The 16,749-nt window shown below is 35.6% G+C and overlaps 1 protein-coding gene across 5 annotated transcripts in view; it reads left to right on the forward strand.

The window, feature by feature from the left end:
* LOC123671610 (neogenin) overlaps nucleotides 1-16,279 on the forward strand; it is a 112,676-nt gene extending 96,397 nt beyond the window's left edge. For 2 of the 5 annotated variants that reach the window (XM_045605577.1, XM_045605575.1), the window contains exons 2-23: nucleotides 1,874-2,039; nucleotides 2,674-2,810; nucleotides 2,865-3,078; nucleotides 3,306-3,530; nucleotides 3,593-3,737; nucleotides 4,357-4,517; nucleotides 4,575-4,690; nucleotides 5,699-6,170; nucleotides 7,580-7,862; nucleotides 7,920-8,129; nucleotides 8,211-8,502; nucleotides 8,573-8,731; nucleotides 8,797-9,002; nucleotides 9,336-9,486; nucleotides 9,569-9,727; nucleotides 9,839-10,033; nucleotides 10,133-10,171; nucleotides 10,280-10,651; nucleotides 10,855-10,923; nucleotides 11,260-11,476; nucleotides 13,173-13,351; nucleotides 14,938-16,279. In XM_045605577.1, the coding sequence (XP_045461533.1) occupies nucleotides 1,874-2,039; nucleotides 2,674-2,810; nucleotides 2,865-3,078; nucleotides 3,306-3,530; nucleotides 3,593-3,737; nucleotides 4,357-4,517; nucleotides 4,575-4,690; nucleotides 5,699-6,170; nucleotides 7,580-7,862; nucleotides 7,920-8,129; nucleotides 8,211-8,502; nucleotides 8,573-8,731; nucleotides 8,797-9,002; nucleotides 9,336-9,486; nucleotides 9,569-9,727; nucleotides 9,839-10,033; nucleotides 10,133-10,171; nucleotides 10,280-10,651; nucleotides 10,855-10,923; nucleotides 11,260-11,476; nucleotides 13,173-13,351; nucleotides 14,938-15,182 (4,412 nt within the window). In that variant the 3' untranslated portion in view covers nucleotides 15,183-16,279. The remainder of the gene's footprint in view (nucleotides 1-1,873; nucleotides 2,040-2,673; nucleotides 2,811-2,864; nucleotides 3,079-3,305; nucleotides 3,531-3,592; nucleotides 3,738-4,356; nucleotides 4,518-4,574; nucleotides 4,691-5,698; nucleotides 6,171-7,579; nucleotides 7,863-7,919; nucleotides 8,130-8,210; nucleotides 8,503-8,572; nucleotides 8,732-8,796; nucleotides 9,003-9,335; nucleotides 9,487-9,568; nucleotides 9,728-9,838; nucleotides 10,034-10,132; nucleotides 10,172-10,279; nucleotides 10,652-10,854; nucleotides 10,924-11,259; nucleotides 11,477-13,172; nucleotides 13,352-14,937) is intronic. The other 3 variants (XM_045605578.1, XM_045605576.1, XM_045605579.1) reach the window with 2 other exon arrangements.
* The last annotated feature ends 470 nt before the right edge of the window (nucleotides 16,280-16,749 follow it).

A 16,749-nucleotide genomic window follows, 5' to 3' on the forward strand; every position in this document is an offset into this window, starting at 1 on the left:
GCCGTCGGGCGGATTTAATGGAGGTGGAGGCGTCCAAAATTTGTCGCGACGCGGGCTTAATAAGGCCTGGAAAATGTAGGAAAAATCGAGGGGAGAATATTAGGTGGTTCGGAGGTAGGAATTTTCCGGCTGATTTGTTAAAAGTTAATTTCATTCTTGACAAGTGGTGCGAGGTGGGCTTTAGGGGGATATTCTTGGAGTGGTTTAGTAGTTTCCTCAATGATATTAGGTGTAGTAAAGAGAAATCCATTATTTTTCCAATAGATGGCTTTAGTATCTGTATCTCGCAATGTATGAGTCCACTAGATGACGTTAGAAAGATGATATTTCGTACTACAAAAACTTCTCGGACAGTTTTGTGATTAGTTGACTCAGGTTATTTTGAGCGAGCGTCAAAGATGGACACTAGTAACGAAAAATTACACTATATTTCACAATTTTTCTTCGATAGAGGCGCAAATGCAAGCCAGGCGGCTGAAAATATAGATAGTGTTTATGGTCCTGATACTGTTAGAGCCAATCACGCGCAATTTTGGTTTCGTCGTTTCCTTTCTAGTAATTTCTATGTCAAATATGCACTCGAAGGCCATTTGTCAAAAATGTCGATTAAATCATGGACATTGTCGAGTCCAACTGTTACTGTTTCATTTGAACAAGAGCTAAAGATTGCATAAAACTCGTTTGGAACCATTTGCATAAGACTGGTCTCAAGAAGAATCTCGATGTATGGATACTACCCTAGTTAACGCAAAAAACCTCATGGACCGAATTTCCATCTTCGGATCTCTGGTGAATCGCAACAAAATCAACACATTTTTGAAGCGGTTGGTAACTGGTGATGAAAAGTGGATCATTAACGACAACGTCAAGCGAAAACGGTCGTGGTCGAAACGCGGTGAGCCGGCGAAAACGCTGGCCAAGCTAGGATTGACGGCCAGGAAGGTTTTTTGTGTGTGTTTGGTTGGATTGGTAGGGAATTATCTACTATGATACTACCCCTCTAAGACACCACTGTTAACTAGGAACTGTACTGTCAAAAATAAGACTGTATGGAGGAAGCAATCGCCCAGAAACGACCAGCATTGGCTAATTGGAGAGGAATTGTGTTCCATCAGGACAACGCTAGATAACACACATCGATAGCGACTCGCCAGAAGCGCAGGGAGCTTGGTTGAGAGATTGTTATGCATCCACCTTAAAGTCCGGACCTGGCACCAAGTGATTACTATCTGTCCATGTCCATGGCGAACATTTTTTCTGGTGAAAAATTCGACTGTCTTAATTTTTTTGCCAATAGAGTCGAGGGCTTCTATGAGAAAGACATAATGATTTTACCTTCAAAATGGCAACAATTTATCGAGCAAAACGGCACGCGCATATTTGACCTAAATCGAATTATTCAATTTATGATAGTTAAAGCCTTGTTTTCTATCCAAAAATAATGGATTTCGTTTTACTACACCTTATAGAACATTGTCAGTCCAAATAGAAAAATACTTTTCAAGCGAAAACAATATAGAGCTGGGGGTTCCTCAGAGCTCAGAGATGTATGGCAGAGTTTTTTAGTTGGTGTCTTTCGAATAACTTGATGGTTATTAGCAAGGAAACAGTTTGTCTATACCTATTTCTACCTGAGGAAGAATATCAATGTTGTTAAGTTAGGTATTTGCAAATTGGTGAATGCTCTACTAGTTTTAATCAACGTTAATTATTGATAAGGTTCGAGTTTCTACTATGATGGTTCATAAATTATAGTATCTCTTATTTTGGACATGATAAGAATTTTTATTATAATCTCGTATTGATCCTTTTCTTGTTTTATATCATACCTACCCCTGAATATTTGAATTAACGATGAACAATTTTGTTACAGCTCATGTTCTCGAGTTCACGATAGAACCCACAGACACGGTGGTAGAAAATGGTCAATCTGCCGTTCTGGACTGTATGGTCAAAGCATCGCAACATCAGTCAACTGTCCTTATACAATGGCTAGATGGAGACAGGCAAAAACTAACTTTTTCTGGTGATACTTATAGGTAAGTACCGTATCTGACTTCTATTCCTTGTTATTGTTTGTCTTTATGTTTCATTTTAATTGTTTTATCTCTACTTTATAACTTATATTTTCAAACAGAATTGGAAAATTCTGGGCTTCGTGGCCATGGTCTAGTCGGTTTTTCACCTGACGTTTCGCTTACTACTACGGTAAGAATCTCCAGAGGTTTATAGATTAAAGATCGGAGTTAGGAGGTTTATCCCCTCCACTTCTGCCATTTTTGGAAATTGTACTATCTGTTTCTGATAACCAGGCACTATGAACTATTGGTGTTTCTTCTCTTCTATTCATGGTATGTTTCAGTTTGAAAATACTGAGAGGTTGTTTCTATTGAAATAAATTTATAACTATAGTATAACAATTTATTTCTTGAATTTAAGAACATAAAATTAATTTATTACTTCACAAGAAAAAAATGGTACATCTTTAAAATATTCTGTCTAATTTTGATTGTTATTATTGGTATATGGTATTTGAATGCTTGTATATTTCTACGGATATCATATTCATTCGCGGGTAGTAAGCGAAAAAACAACTAGACCACGGCTTGAAAGCTCGAAATTCTGTCGAACAAACTCTTCAGCATTAATTCCTATTTTTGTGTATCAATTCAGATCTCAGCTCACAAATGGATCATTGTACATCACCAGTGTCAGCGAAGAATTGGGATTAACTGGTACCTACAGATGTATGGCGACGTTGCCAAACATAGGTTCCATCGTGAGCCGTAATGCAACTCTCAGTGTAGCCAGTAAGTAACCGAAACCTCCTAAAACATTTTCTCTAATTCAAAAGATTTTTCAAGGTCTCTCCGGTTTCCACGATGGTCCACGAGATTTGACCGTCTTCGTTGGCCAGAAGGCTTATTTTGCTTGTAGAGTCCAGGCTCTGCCTCAGCCCAAGATAAAATGGTTGAAAGACGAGAGGCCGTTCCACTTGGATGACTTGAGGATGACCATCCTGCCTTCTGGTGCGCTAGAAATAGATGAAGTGGTTGAATCGGACCAAGGAGCTTACAGGTTTGTATCCTTATTCTAAAATGGCTCCCACAGTTCGAAGAGTTTAAAAAAATAAACATATAAGAGAGAAAACAGAACAGCTCTGATGGGGGCACAATAAACTGTAAGGTCTAGGTGCTTGAAGGACAATTCCTTATTTTGAACTTAGGGAATTATGTATTCTGATGTGTACCTACATAAGCATACCTTCAAAACTAGTTCAATCATAAATTCAACTATCCTTTCAGATGTAACGCTTCAAGCTTAAACTCTTACAATTTAAGTAGCAAAGCTATATTAAAGGTTGACGCGGATATCGACAAAGCCACCCAAATAACAGCTCCGAACTTCATAGCAAAGCCACATAGGGAGGTGGTTATCGAGGGTCAAGAAGTTTCGCTAGATTGTGCAGCTAACGGTTATCCCAAGCCATCTATCAAATGGCTTAAGGATGGAGTAACTATCGACATGAAGTGAGTAATTTGAAATCAGATCTTTAGAAAACGAGGTTTTGAATTTGTTTTTTTTTTTCTAGTGACTTGGATAGTAGGTACAGTTTGGTTGGTACCACTAGTTCTCTCAGGATTACCAACATACAAGAGTCGGATACTGGGACATATCAATGCCGAGCACACAATAAGGAAGATAGTGACGATGCTTCTGCTACAATTGATGTTCAAGTGAGTTCAATCATTCTTTTCTACATGAAGTTAAAATTAAACGATTTCAACTCTTTTAGTGTATCAATCTTAGCCTAATTTGATTAGAAAGGTTGCAAAATCCATTTAGTAATTATATTCTAATGAAATCGTACAGTATTCTGTTTAGAGATAATATCTCTCTTATTCTGTGGCAAATCCTTTCATTCTGCCATGTCGTTTTGAATAAACTATTAGAAAAGTTTGTTGATGTCTGAAATTTATTGTAATAACATATATTTTGATGGCCAACAGAAGATTCCGAGAATAGTTGTTCTCCGTATGCGGTGGAATTGCAGCTTCCTCGGTTGCTCGATTGGTTAGAGCATCGGACTAGTGATTCGAAGGTTGCGGGTTCGAGTCTCGCTCGGAAATGTACTTTTTCCGGAATTAAACAATTGTTTGTTAGCCATCAAAATATTATGCTACTATAAATAACTATCATGTCACTTCTTCTCTCTGTTTAAAATAGGTATAAGTGTGATTATTCAATTAATTTGTTTTAACTTTATTTCAACACTGCCCACCTCTGATCTTTACTAAATTTTTTGTTGAAACTCGTTTGCTACAGATTTTGATTGAATTTTTTTCTTCTTCTTAGGTGCCTCCAAGGTTTTTAGTAAAACCAGACGATATAATAGAATTCGAAAAGAAAGACATTCAGTTGAACTGTAGTGTGTACGGTAAACCTACGCCTAAAATCGAATGGCTCAGGAATGGAGAACCCTTACTTTCTAGCGATTATTATCAAATCGTTAACGGGTAAGTTTGGATTATTTTTATTCCGAAAAAATTATTGATTGCGGGTATTTTTCTTAGCCATAACCTCAAAATAATGGGGCTAGTATTGGGGGATTCAGGACTGATTCAATGTACGGCCTACAACTCTGCAGGAAATGTTCAGACAGCAGCTAATGTCAAGGTCCTGAAAGCAGGTAAGAGTCGAGACATATTATAAAGTAATTTTTCTTATGTTTTGTTAGTTATGTGATATTCATCTGAAATTTAGGCGAAATTGCGCTGTTGATGAATAATTATTTGTGTGTAGAATAGTTTAGTGAGAAGATTCATTTTGGACATACTCTTGAATACTTCATTTATATCCGATGTTCTTTTTCATTTTTGTAGAGTAGTACTTTTGACATGCAATTCGTTTATGTTGGGTTTATTATTTCCATCAGTAAAACTTTAGATTCTAGATCTATTTGTGAACATAAAATTGAAAAATTGTACTATCCCTTATAGGATATTAATTACAAGATTATGATGAATGGTTCTTTCGATACGGAAATAATAAAGCTTCTTGCATTATTTTACCACCTTAAGTTTTAGTCGCAGTGGTAGGTACTGCGATTCGTACTCCTCTTTGGTTCAGTTGATTTAGATTTAAGTTTTTTATTGAAGGGGTGTTCGAACTTTGAATTTGAAGATTTAATTGAAGTAGGTTATTGTTTGGTAACATTGCTTTTATTAATTCAATGTAAAGATATGAATAATAGTTTACTGCCACTTTCGCGAGCAACTTCTACCGGAAAAGTTTGATGAAAACACCAGGTAACCTGAAATTTTAACCGTTAATGTCAGCTGTCGGTACTTGTTTGAGATGAATAATTTCGAACATGGCCAACCATTTGAATCCAATAAAGCCGAAACGTCATTTTATTGTAATATCACAGAGATAGTCAGAGAGAGTCAATTATGGAATGGCGTTCAAATATATAACCTCCAAATATGTTCTAATATTGTTCGGTATTGCCAATTTCAAGCGCCCCTGCCTGAAAACTTGTTATTTTAGTTTACGTTTTTTATTAATTTCGATTTTGTTTCTTTCCTTCTCCCCTTCCCCCTGCATCTTCCACCGAATGCTCATTTATTTTTTTGGCATGGTTGATTTCGTTCCTGCATGACAATCGAAAACCGTCTTCGACTTCTTCCGCGCGCAGAGTCGAAGAAGGTCAAGCACAAGGGCGCGCCCAAAAAGGTGCCAGCCCTCGATACGGGCAAGCTCCTCAAGAACCAGTCGTTCACGTTGTTCTCCAGTCTGAAATCGGAAAAGACAGCGAAACTGTCAGACGTCGACTTCAGCCACCTCTATCAGAGGGCTAACTTCAAGCCGGGTCCGACCAATGACCTGAAAAATTTCAATCCGATGAGCGCCTTCTCCTCATTGGTTAGCAGCGACGCGAACGACACGGACATTGAGTATTTCCAAGCTAACCTTCCCACCTACCCTAAACCCATTTCAGGACAGCAGCAGGCCGGTAAGAAGGATGGAGTTGAGATTGGGGCGCCTCAGGACGTTAAAGCTCCTGTGATCAAGGGTAGGTTCATCATACTAAGCTGGAAGCCGCCGGTGGGCAATGCGGAAGACATCGAGGGTTATTCTGTCTACTACCAACAGGAGGGGAGCGAGAGGTACGTTGATAAGTAGTGATTTTATAGGTTTGTGCTTACAGCTAGAGGAAACAAGTTTCCTAAACTAATATCCTAAAATACCAGCCTGGACTTCTTTCCTACAGCTTTAAGAACAAATCTGATGAGGGTGGTGTGGTAGCCCTGCTTGTCAGTTGTCATTTGTTTGGAGTCTCTATGGTTCACTATGTTAGCCCTTTGTTGTTATGATATAACAATTTTTAGTAGGATTTTTTCCTAATTGGCTTCTTGAAATGTCTTCTGGTGACTTAGGGAATATTCTCAAAAGAAAATTAGCTATCCCCCAGGTTGCTCGTGAAAACCAAATGTTAAGTGTTGAAGTGGGTGCAAGATTCAAAGGTTTTTTTGAACAAACTTATCGGGTCTAAGACAGATCAGATTAAATTTGACTAAAAAGCAGTTCTAACTGCCATCAGTTTGACTTTTATTATATACTCTGTTTACTTCCATTCCCAAGAATATCGACTGCTGTATTTGCAAATGTGATAATACCCATAGAGCATTTGATATCACATTGTAACAATTTAGAAGTATCCAGAAGTATCAATGTTCTTGTTGTAATACACCATACTTCCCGTTTATGCAATCGCACATCAACCTATCCATCTGTAATTACACAATTGAAATATCGTCCGTTAAAAACATATATTTTAATGTACTCTAAAAGAGTTAGGATAAAAACATTAAAACCTCAAAGCTCGAAAGACAAGAGCCAGTAATTAATGTCTCAAAATTAAAAATTTACTGCATCATATGCTTTGTAATTCGACGAGGTTGAGGCATTCATAAGTGACGAGAATAAGGGTTGTTCACCATGTTATAACGGGGTGGGATTATGTTTGCCCTCAAGTGGATAATGTCGCACATGGCTCATGAGATTCGCTGATAACATGAGCAGTGATGAAGTGTACACAATTCGTTATTAGGGCTACAAGGCTTGTTGCTTCCACTACAGGGTTGCCACATTTCATTCGAGGATATTATGGGGCCCAATTAAGTATAGTTTTGTAAAAGGCTATAACAGAAGTATTCACAAATGAGCACTGATTTTGATGAAACGATTTAACAATTTCTAAACGTTTTTGGAGCCTGTATCTTACCATGAATAAATGACCTAACCTAATGAACACAAATGACCCAAGAAAAAAAAATTGTACACATTACCATGCCAACTCTTCATCAGGATTCGGGATACCTTCTGTTAAAAAAAAAAACGAAACAATAATAATCTATAACATTATAATAGATTGAAGCTTAGAGAAAACAATAAATTCATTTGAAACTACATAGAATTAAACATTTAATCAATGTTTGATGTTCATTTATATTGAAAATACCAACAAAATTCCATCATTGACTTTACTGACTAACATAATGTGATGTAACAACAGAGAAAGGGTACAAAACTCAAGCCGTTCAAAGCTGGAAGAAATCAAAATCGGTGGTCTGATCCCAGGAAGAGTGTATCACTTCCGCGTTGTGCCCTTCAGTTCCAAAGCCTCGGGTCACACATCCAAAGTATTGACCATAACCACATTAGCCGAAGAACAAGTTCCAAGTCCACCTCTCTTCTTCGAAGCTTATGCCACAGGTGCCAGATCTATACACGTCAGCTGGAGACCACCAGAGAATCCGATAGGAACGGTAGAAAAATACACAGTATACTATATGGAGGTTAGTTGTTTTCCTTATCATTGTCAACAAGACATTGATTGAAAATTCAATTTACAGACAAGATCATCTATCGAACACCATATCGATACCAACGAACTGGAATGGGATTTCAATAATAACTTGGGAGTGTATACGGAATACAGCTTATGGGTTGTTGCTGTCAATCAGAATGGACCCGGAGCTGCAACTGAAGAAAAAATTGTTAGAACTTTTGGAGACATACCTTCAGAACCACCATTTAACGTTTCAATCGAAGCTGCCAGCACTGTAAGTCACAACAATTTATAATTTATCGATATCCACCAATTCATTACTTCAAGACTTTTAACATATTTCTTATCCTTCCAGAGTTTAACAGTTCTTTGGCAGCCTCCGCCACTTTATGCACAAAACGGTATAATAACGGGTTATAAAATTAAAATGAGAAAGACTGGTTCGAAAAAAGCTCAAACTACCACTGCCTCTGCCAATGAAAGAAGTTACGTTTTCACTGATTTAGATAAAGAAACAGGGTATCAGATAAGGTTATGGGCCATGAATACCAATGGTACAGGACCTCCAACGGATTGGTACACTGCTGAAACGAATGAAAATGTCCTTGATGAAAGCAAAGTGCCTGATAAACCTGGCCCCCTTACAGGTTAGTAAAAATTGAGGATAAAGAATCTTTTTACTAAATATTTCCGATTTGCAAATGTGAATGATTTTAGTTCGGCCGTTTTCTGACAAAGTATTTGTAAGTTGGACTCCGCCAAAAAATCAGAACATAAAAATCAGAAATTACATCTTGGGATGGGGTAAAGGAGTCCCAGATATGTTATCCGAAGAACTTGATGATAAAACAAGGAGTTATATGATTGAAAGATTAGGTAAGGAGTTGGAATCTCATGAATACTAGAAAGGATTTAACAATTTTTTTTTTTTTTTTTTGAAGAACCAAATTCTGAATATGTGATAAGTTTGAGAGTGAGTAATCAAATGGGAGCTGGAATACCAGCTTATGCTAATGTTAGAACTCAAGATGAGCCTCCACCAGAGCCACCACAACCTCTAATTCCACCTATAGGCCTTAAAGCTCATGTATTGAGTAAAGATTCTGTCGTATTATATTGGACTGATACCACCCTAGGAAAGAAACAGGTTCGTGTCTAATACAAGAGAAAACTTTTTTAGCAACTAAGAATCACAGTGCTGTGTATTATCAAAAAGATTTACAGTATATGGGTTGTAAGATTTTTAATACGTTACCTCTGTAGAAGTACAAAATTCTCGAAATTTTTTCATTTTCAAGAATAGAGTTGAGTCATCACTTTTAGATAAGAATTACTGTTATATTTCTGAATTTTTTGAATGACTATGTTTATTTTCAACGTTTTCCTTTTTTATATGATCTGTATGTATATTCAACATAAGAAATAAAGATTATAATTATCTCTGAAGGGTAAGAGGAAATAAAAGAATACATTTTTTCAGATAATCAATGATGATAATCGTTATTATGTGGTGAAGTATGCTGCTGATAAAAGTTTGAAAAGTAAATTTTTGAATGTGTCCGATTTGAATGTGATGATAAGTGATCTCAAACCGAATACTCTTTATGAATTTTCTGTCAAATTGGTTAGAGGTGAGTGAAGAAAATTATTCCATTGAAATAACTTTAATATTGCATTGTTTTCATTTTATTTCAATGAATAAACACTCTGCAGGTCGAAAAGAAAGTCCTTGGAGTATGGTGGTAACTAACAGCACTTGGGACACGCCCCCCAGTGCTGCACCTAGAGATCTTGACGTTCACATGACAGAAGATACACAACAAGTGGAGTTGTCATGGCAACCACCTAAAATGTCTGGCTCACGAGTAACAGGTAAAACAATTGAACAAAGTGAAGTGATTGAATTTTATCACAGTTGAAACTTTCATTCAGAAATATAGAAGATTTTAGTCCCATCAAAGCTGATAAACTCAAATATTTCAGGTTATATAATATTCTACACTGATAATGTCGCTAAAAGCGATAGGGAGTGGTCAGTGTTGGCAATAAAAGGTGACAAACATACCAGTATCATACCAGATTTGAAACCGTTTACTGAGTACTTCTTCAAAATCCAAGCAAGAAATGGTAGAGGTGTTGGTCCATTCTCTACAGTTGTTACTTTTAAAACTGGGCAAAGTAAGTACCAACAAATTTATTGATTATTGAAGCATGTAAATGATTCAAGTATTTCTTAGTTCCTTTTTCGGTTTTATTTATTTTATTTTTCTTTATTAGCTGTTGGTATTGCACATTCCTCTAGAGGACAAGCTTCAGGTAACTCATTTTTTGTTTGATTTTAATTCTTTTCAAGTTGAATTTTGTAGAATATTTAATTGGTTACAATTCATAGTTGTTCTTCATGAAAAATTCAAATTTTTACAGATTCCGATAGCATATTTACTGTTGATGTGCTATTGTACCTGATCATAGTTGGCTGTGCTATTGCTGTAACAACTGGTAGTATTGTCATAGCTTATCTGTGTTGTCAAAGAAAACCACCACCTGCGACATCACCAGATAGAAGTAAGAAGGGATACCAAAAGGGTAATCAGAATATCAAACCTCCTGATCTCTGGATACATCACGACCAAATGGAATTGAAGAATCTCGAAAAAAGCCATTCTAGTAATGATGCAGCAAGTAGTAGTGGAGCCCTTACGTTGCCTAGGAGTGTTGGTGGAAATGATTATGATAACCATGATAATATCCACTCCAGTTCTTTGGATAAGAGAACTTATGTTCCAAGTTATATGGGTAAGTGATCATTTCTATTGAAGCTAAGAACTTTCTGTCCTTGCAATGTTTTTGTACATTTATTTACAAAATTTTTTTTGGTAATTGCTTCATGTTGGTGACAGGATGTACATAAAACCTTAATATAATTTTTAATATCTTCTCATCATTACACTGCACTCTATATTTTTTGCTTCGCAATTTGCACCTACATGTTTTTACAGACGATAAGAAAAGAACACCTAAAAGTAAACCCATCTCGTTTCCAGTAGATTCTAAGCCGCCCAGGGAACGTAAGTACTATGCAGCTTTGCTTGTTTTCCTTTTTCTTCAAATTTTAGTTGTCATTCAAACACTTCATTACTCCACTAAACCAATAATTTAATAGTTACATTATTAACAATGGAGTGCCATGGTTATCATAGATAGAGCTGTCAAAAATACCTTTACTAGGGTACAATTACACAGATACTTTAAAGTCGCTATGATACTTTTTTGACAGCTGTGATCATAAATATTTACTAGATAATAATCATTATAGAGTTTGTAAATAAATACTAACCTCAATGATGAATGCACTTATGTAGTCATATCTTCTAACATCTAAAGTTTCCTGTTTTATGTTGTAGCCATCGCCACCCCGATCAATACAGCAGGTATCAGTCAGTCTAGTACAGATTCTACGCCATCTAGCAAGCCGCCATATACAAGAACACAGTACAGTGCTCCAAGAGCTCATGTTACAGTGGATGCCGGGCATCCTAATACAGCTCTTATAGAGAACCCATATGCTTCTCATCCAAGCAACATCCCGATTGGCTTTGAGGGTATGCCATCCTATATTAGGTAAGGATTTATTTTGTCTTCTATCATAACTGCATCATGTTTCAAAATCGTTCTTATTGCTAAGGAGTCTATAAAAGAGAGTGCAAAATTTGAATTTGGCATTCATGACATATGACAAGTCGATGGGTGACACATGAAAATTAGTAAATATGCATGCTCTATGGATCGGAAAAGGAAACTGCTAAACATATAGTGCGTAAATACATAATTGTCAAATATCTACTTTATAACAATGCATTCATTTTGATGAACTTGTTAGTGGCCGTAGTCACTTCTTACTCGTTGATCACTTCTTACTCGTTGATGTAAGGGGAAAAATTGATCATCGAATATCAGTTCACAATTTTTTGGTATTGGTTTGAATATCATTCAATTTGTTCTGACTTGTTAACAGATTGTCATAGATTAAGACACTCCCAACACATCTCTTTGCATTAAAACAATTTGTCAACAATAGAACCCTGAACATAAGTTAATACAATAATTCTGTACAGGTTTCTTCGACTTTCTGCTTGAGCACACTTTATGTTAATTAACTCACACAAAAAATATATGATGCCAATAAAATTTAATAACTATTAACAGATGACTAGCCTTTTTCAATAAAAACGGGTCTTTTTTCCTCTAATATATTTAGTCTCATTTCCATTAATAAAAATAAGTGTAAGGTGAACACCTACGACCATCTGTTATACATATAAATTACTTTTTCCTACAACTGCTATGAAAAGTGGCGTATTCTTCATAGCTTACTCAATTTCAAAACTATGTATTGCTCATACTGTGGGAAATATTATTTCTCACGGCACTTTGCCCACTTCTCGCTTGGTAGACCAATGAAATTGGGCTTTTGAGTCGTTTCTATGGAAACGCAATAAATTAGCACATACTGTCAACGAAAACCATTTTGATTTGAATCAAGTCCATTACTTGAATTATTGAAATTTGTGCAGTTGTAGGAAAAGTCTAGTGTGCAACATGTGGAGAATAGTATATTGTGCAACAAGTGGGGAAAGTCCAACTTTTCTCGCGAGTGTGGAAGTTTGTGACAGGAGCCTGAAAGGCGAGTGCCGCAAACACACGAGCGAGAAAAGGACTTTCTCCACATGTTGCACACTATACTTTTCCTAAAACTGCACAAATTTCAATAATTCAAGTAATGGACTTGGTTCAAATCAAAATGGCCTTCGTTGACAGTATGTGCTAATTTATTGCGTTTCCATAGGAACGACTCAAAAGCCCAATTTCATTGGTCTACCAAGCGAGGTGTGGGAAAAGTGCCGTGAGGAATAATATTTCCCACAGTATGAGGAATACGTAGTTTTGAAACTGAGTAAGCTGTGAAGAATACGCTACTTTCCATAGCAGTTGTAGGAAAAGTCCTTTTCTCGCTCGTGTGTTTGCAACTTCCACACTCGCGAGAAAAGTTGGACTTTCCCCACTTGTTGCACAATTTACTATTATGATAGTCTATATATTTTTTTTTTGATAAATCAGAGTAGTTAAGATACTTTTTTCTGATAGCTCTGATTATCATTGTTACTTTTTCATGAATAAAAGTGTATGTAGGTGGACCTTACGCTAGATCTAAACTCCATGATTCAACTATACTATCCCAATTTTTTTTTAACCCATTACTAACAACTTATTATCCTTCCGTTATTAAAAGTCTAATACCCGCTAAAATGTTTTTCAGTCAAGCCCCTCCTGTGGCACATGTACCTTCGACAAGTGGGTACGCGCCTGGTATGAGCGTATTGGCTGAATCACAGGGTGGTAAGAGGTTGCAGGGACAGGGGCATCCCCTGAAAAGTTTCACAGTACCTGCTCCTCCGCCAATTTCCGCGCCTGGCACACCCCAAGCAAAACATATTGGTAAATATCTTAAAAAGCATAAGTAGCTTCAACTAGAACGGACAACTTGGCGATCTTGTAGCTTTGCTGTTCGTTCTTACCCACTAATTCTTCTACTAACTTCATACCGTTTACTTATTAGTTTCTATTCTTTCATCTTCAATTTCTAGCTTTATTTTTAACTTTTAGCTTTTTCTTGCTGCCACATGAGGAGCTTTGAACTGTTCTCCAAATAAAATTAAATTCTGCATTGATCCCCATAAAAGTTCATGCATAATTTGACTAATTTGTCCTACACAAAACCAAATACATACTTTTTTTGTTCATTCATGCACACTAGATTATGGAGGGTAGGGGTATCTCTACGTGTGATGTAAACATAGAGTAATAAGCAATATAGAGGGAGTATACGCAATTTTTATATGTCCCCAACATGGTTGGATTACATTGTCGGATCGTGTTATATTTTCAAATTCACAATTTCTCTATATCATTATGAATGTATATAATATTGAATGAAATATATTTATTTGAGTGATTCTCAATTAAATATTCAAATTTGAATATTTGGAATCCGATATTTTTCCTAACTGTCGAAATTATAGTATGCAGAATATTTATTATTTTCTGTATCTACCTGCTGAAATCCAAGGTTTGGCAACTATTGCTCACCTTGTGTCATCCGTTGTTTCGCGTCGGTTGGCGCGCTTGAAGTTTGTTTTCTGAATTTCTGATATATTTAGGTATTCTTTTCAATACATTTTGAGTTGATATGAAACGTTGATTCGCTATGGGACATGAGAAGTGCGTTCTTTATGAAGAAACTCGCGAATTTAGTGAAATATCGTATCACTGATATGTTTTCATTTCCGCGCGCTTTTCATGTCAAATTTGATAGATCATATTGGGGCAAAATTTGCTAACTGAAAATGACATATGCTCCCTTTATCTATGTTTATTACTCTGAGGAATGGTTCCTGTAATACGCTCTATTAGTGTGACGTCAAACACAGTCATTTTTGGTTCGGAATCCAAACAAATAAATTGTTATTCAAATTAGTACGGTGTCGTTGAAGGAATTGGCTTATTTTCATAAATAAGAGTAGTTGAGGAACTATTTCAGTATTAATTGATAGACAGAAGGAACGACGTTAATACCAGTAAGTTTGAACCCTGTATCATTCCCCAGATTTTGTAAAAAGCCGTGTTTATTAGTTGAACTTCAAGTTCGAACTTACTGGCATTAATCTCGTTCCTTCTGTCTATCAATTAATAGTAGAATCGTTCCTTAAATAATCTTATTTATCAAAATAAGTCAATTTCTTCAACGACAACGTACTAATTTGAATGACAATTTGTTGGTTTGGATTCCGAACACTGATAGGAGAACTAAAATGGCGGTGTGTGTGTGTGTCATCACTAATAGAGCGTATGCAAAATGGTTATAATGGCAACACTGTGTGTTACGACATAAGAAATGTCAAAAATAATAACAATATTGGCATTACAACAATTTTAAGTTTTAGTGTTTTGTTGCTAATTTGAAAATTTTAGTTTTAGTGACATTTAGTTCACTTCACTCTAAATGAATATGTGAAATTTTGCAGTTTCTCAACCCCAAGTTACAATCAGACCTAACTGTTCGCCATTCAAGAAACTGCCACCATCTCAGATGGGCAGTTTGACTCCCCCGTCTAGAATCAGTGCCTCCAATCCCCCTCCACACACGACCGACGAGATACAGCGGTTGCAGCCTTCACACTCGACAGAAGAGCTCAATCAAGAGATGGCCAACTTGGAAGGCCTAATGTTAACTTTAAATGCCATAACTGCCAATGAGTTTGAATGCTAGTATTTGAATTCTGGAGTGAGTTCATGAACTTGTATGTTGTTTCAGAATTATTTGTTGATACTTGAAAAAGCTGTTCTATTCTCTGAGAATGTAGAGTACTTACTACATTGAGAAATATTCACTGCCATCTATGTGTTGAATCTACCAATGTATTGGTAATGATAATACTTGATTGAGGTTATCAATTAATGTATTCCTTTAGTTTTACTAATTGACTTCTCTATTTTACGATTCTGATTTGCTCATTTAAAAACGTATATCCTATATGTCGGCAGCTCATACCTTCGTATTAAATCTATTATTTTCAATTTTCGATGGAAAATAGAATAGCTTGTTATTTGCAATGACTGAGTAAATGGGAGAAGTGCAGCTATGTTGTTAAGATTGCCTAAATTTTAAACGAATTTTTACAACAATGACGCCTAAAATATAAATTAATTCATTATTTCATGAAGAGACTTGAAGTGTTCTTGCCATGTTATGGATGATTTTAGATAATATTTGGTATACAATGTACATACTCTGATGAACTGCCTAAAATTTTTTTGTGTAAATAATAAAAAAAATGTATAAATTAGATTTATTCGAGTTAGCAAAAAGTGGAACACATTTTCTTGATCGTTTTAAAACATTCGGATTTATTTCAGCTATCACTGTAACAAAATTTCATTCGGCTTTTTGTCTCAATGTTGAGTGTTCAATTCACGACTATGGATTCAAAAAACAAATAGGTGAAGATTGTTGGAATGAAAAAAAAATGGTTTTGTAGTTTACACAAAGATATTCTGTGATTTATGTGTTTGTTAAATTTTTGAAAACAAACAATCAAATTTTTCATTACTTGTGAGTGAAAGTTTATATTTATTATTTTTTAGTGATACGTAATTATTTATTTAATTTTGTAAGGCATACTACTTTGGATGTCCAAGTCTAATTTAGGTTTGAAATTTTTCTAAATATTGTCTACAAATGTACTTTTAGTGTAATATATATATATTTATATATATTTGAAACAATTTTTTACTGTAACAATGGTGTAATAAAAAATACTCTTTACATGTATGCGACTGATTCTTAATAAAATTCAAACTATTTTATATTACTTTTTTCTTCTGACAAAGGTAAGTATATTTTTAGGCATCATGCAGTGATTGATGCAGAAATTGAAGAAGAATCGTTGCTATTCCAAATATAAGATAAACTTCTTCACTTTAGCTTTCACAGAAAATAACTGATTTCAAAATTTAAGAGATTTCATGAGAACCAGAAAGGATAGAAGAACTAAGCAACGAGAACAAAGTGAAAGTTTTCAGCATAATTATTTGGTTCCTTGAATTTAATAACTTCATGTTGTGAATATACATAACTAGAAAAATGGAACTGCCAAGTCTAAGCACCAGTTATAATCTCTAATCAAAAAACGTGATCTTACACCAACAAGATCTGGAATTTTGAGTGAAAACCTTGAAAAATCGTGAGAATAAATTGTTATTGGGAAGAAGAAAACTTCTAACAGGAAATAGGACATTTTCAAGGTTAATTCTCATCGTATCCAAAATATTACTTT

The sequence above is a fragment of the Harmonia axyridis genome, chromosome 1, assembly GCF_914767665.1.
Source record: "Harmonia axyridis chromosome 1, icHarAxyr1.1, whole genome shotgun sequence".
In the NCBI taxonomy this organism is placed as follows: domain Eukaryota; kingdom Metazoa; phylum Arthropoda; class Insecta; order Coleoptera; family Coccinellidae; genus Harmonia; species Harmonia axyridis.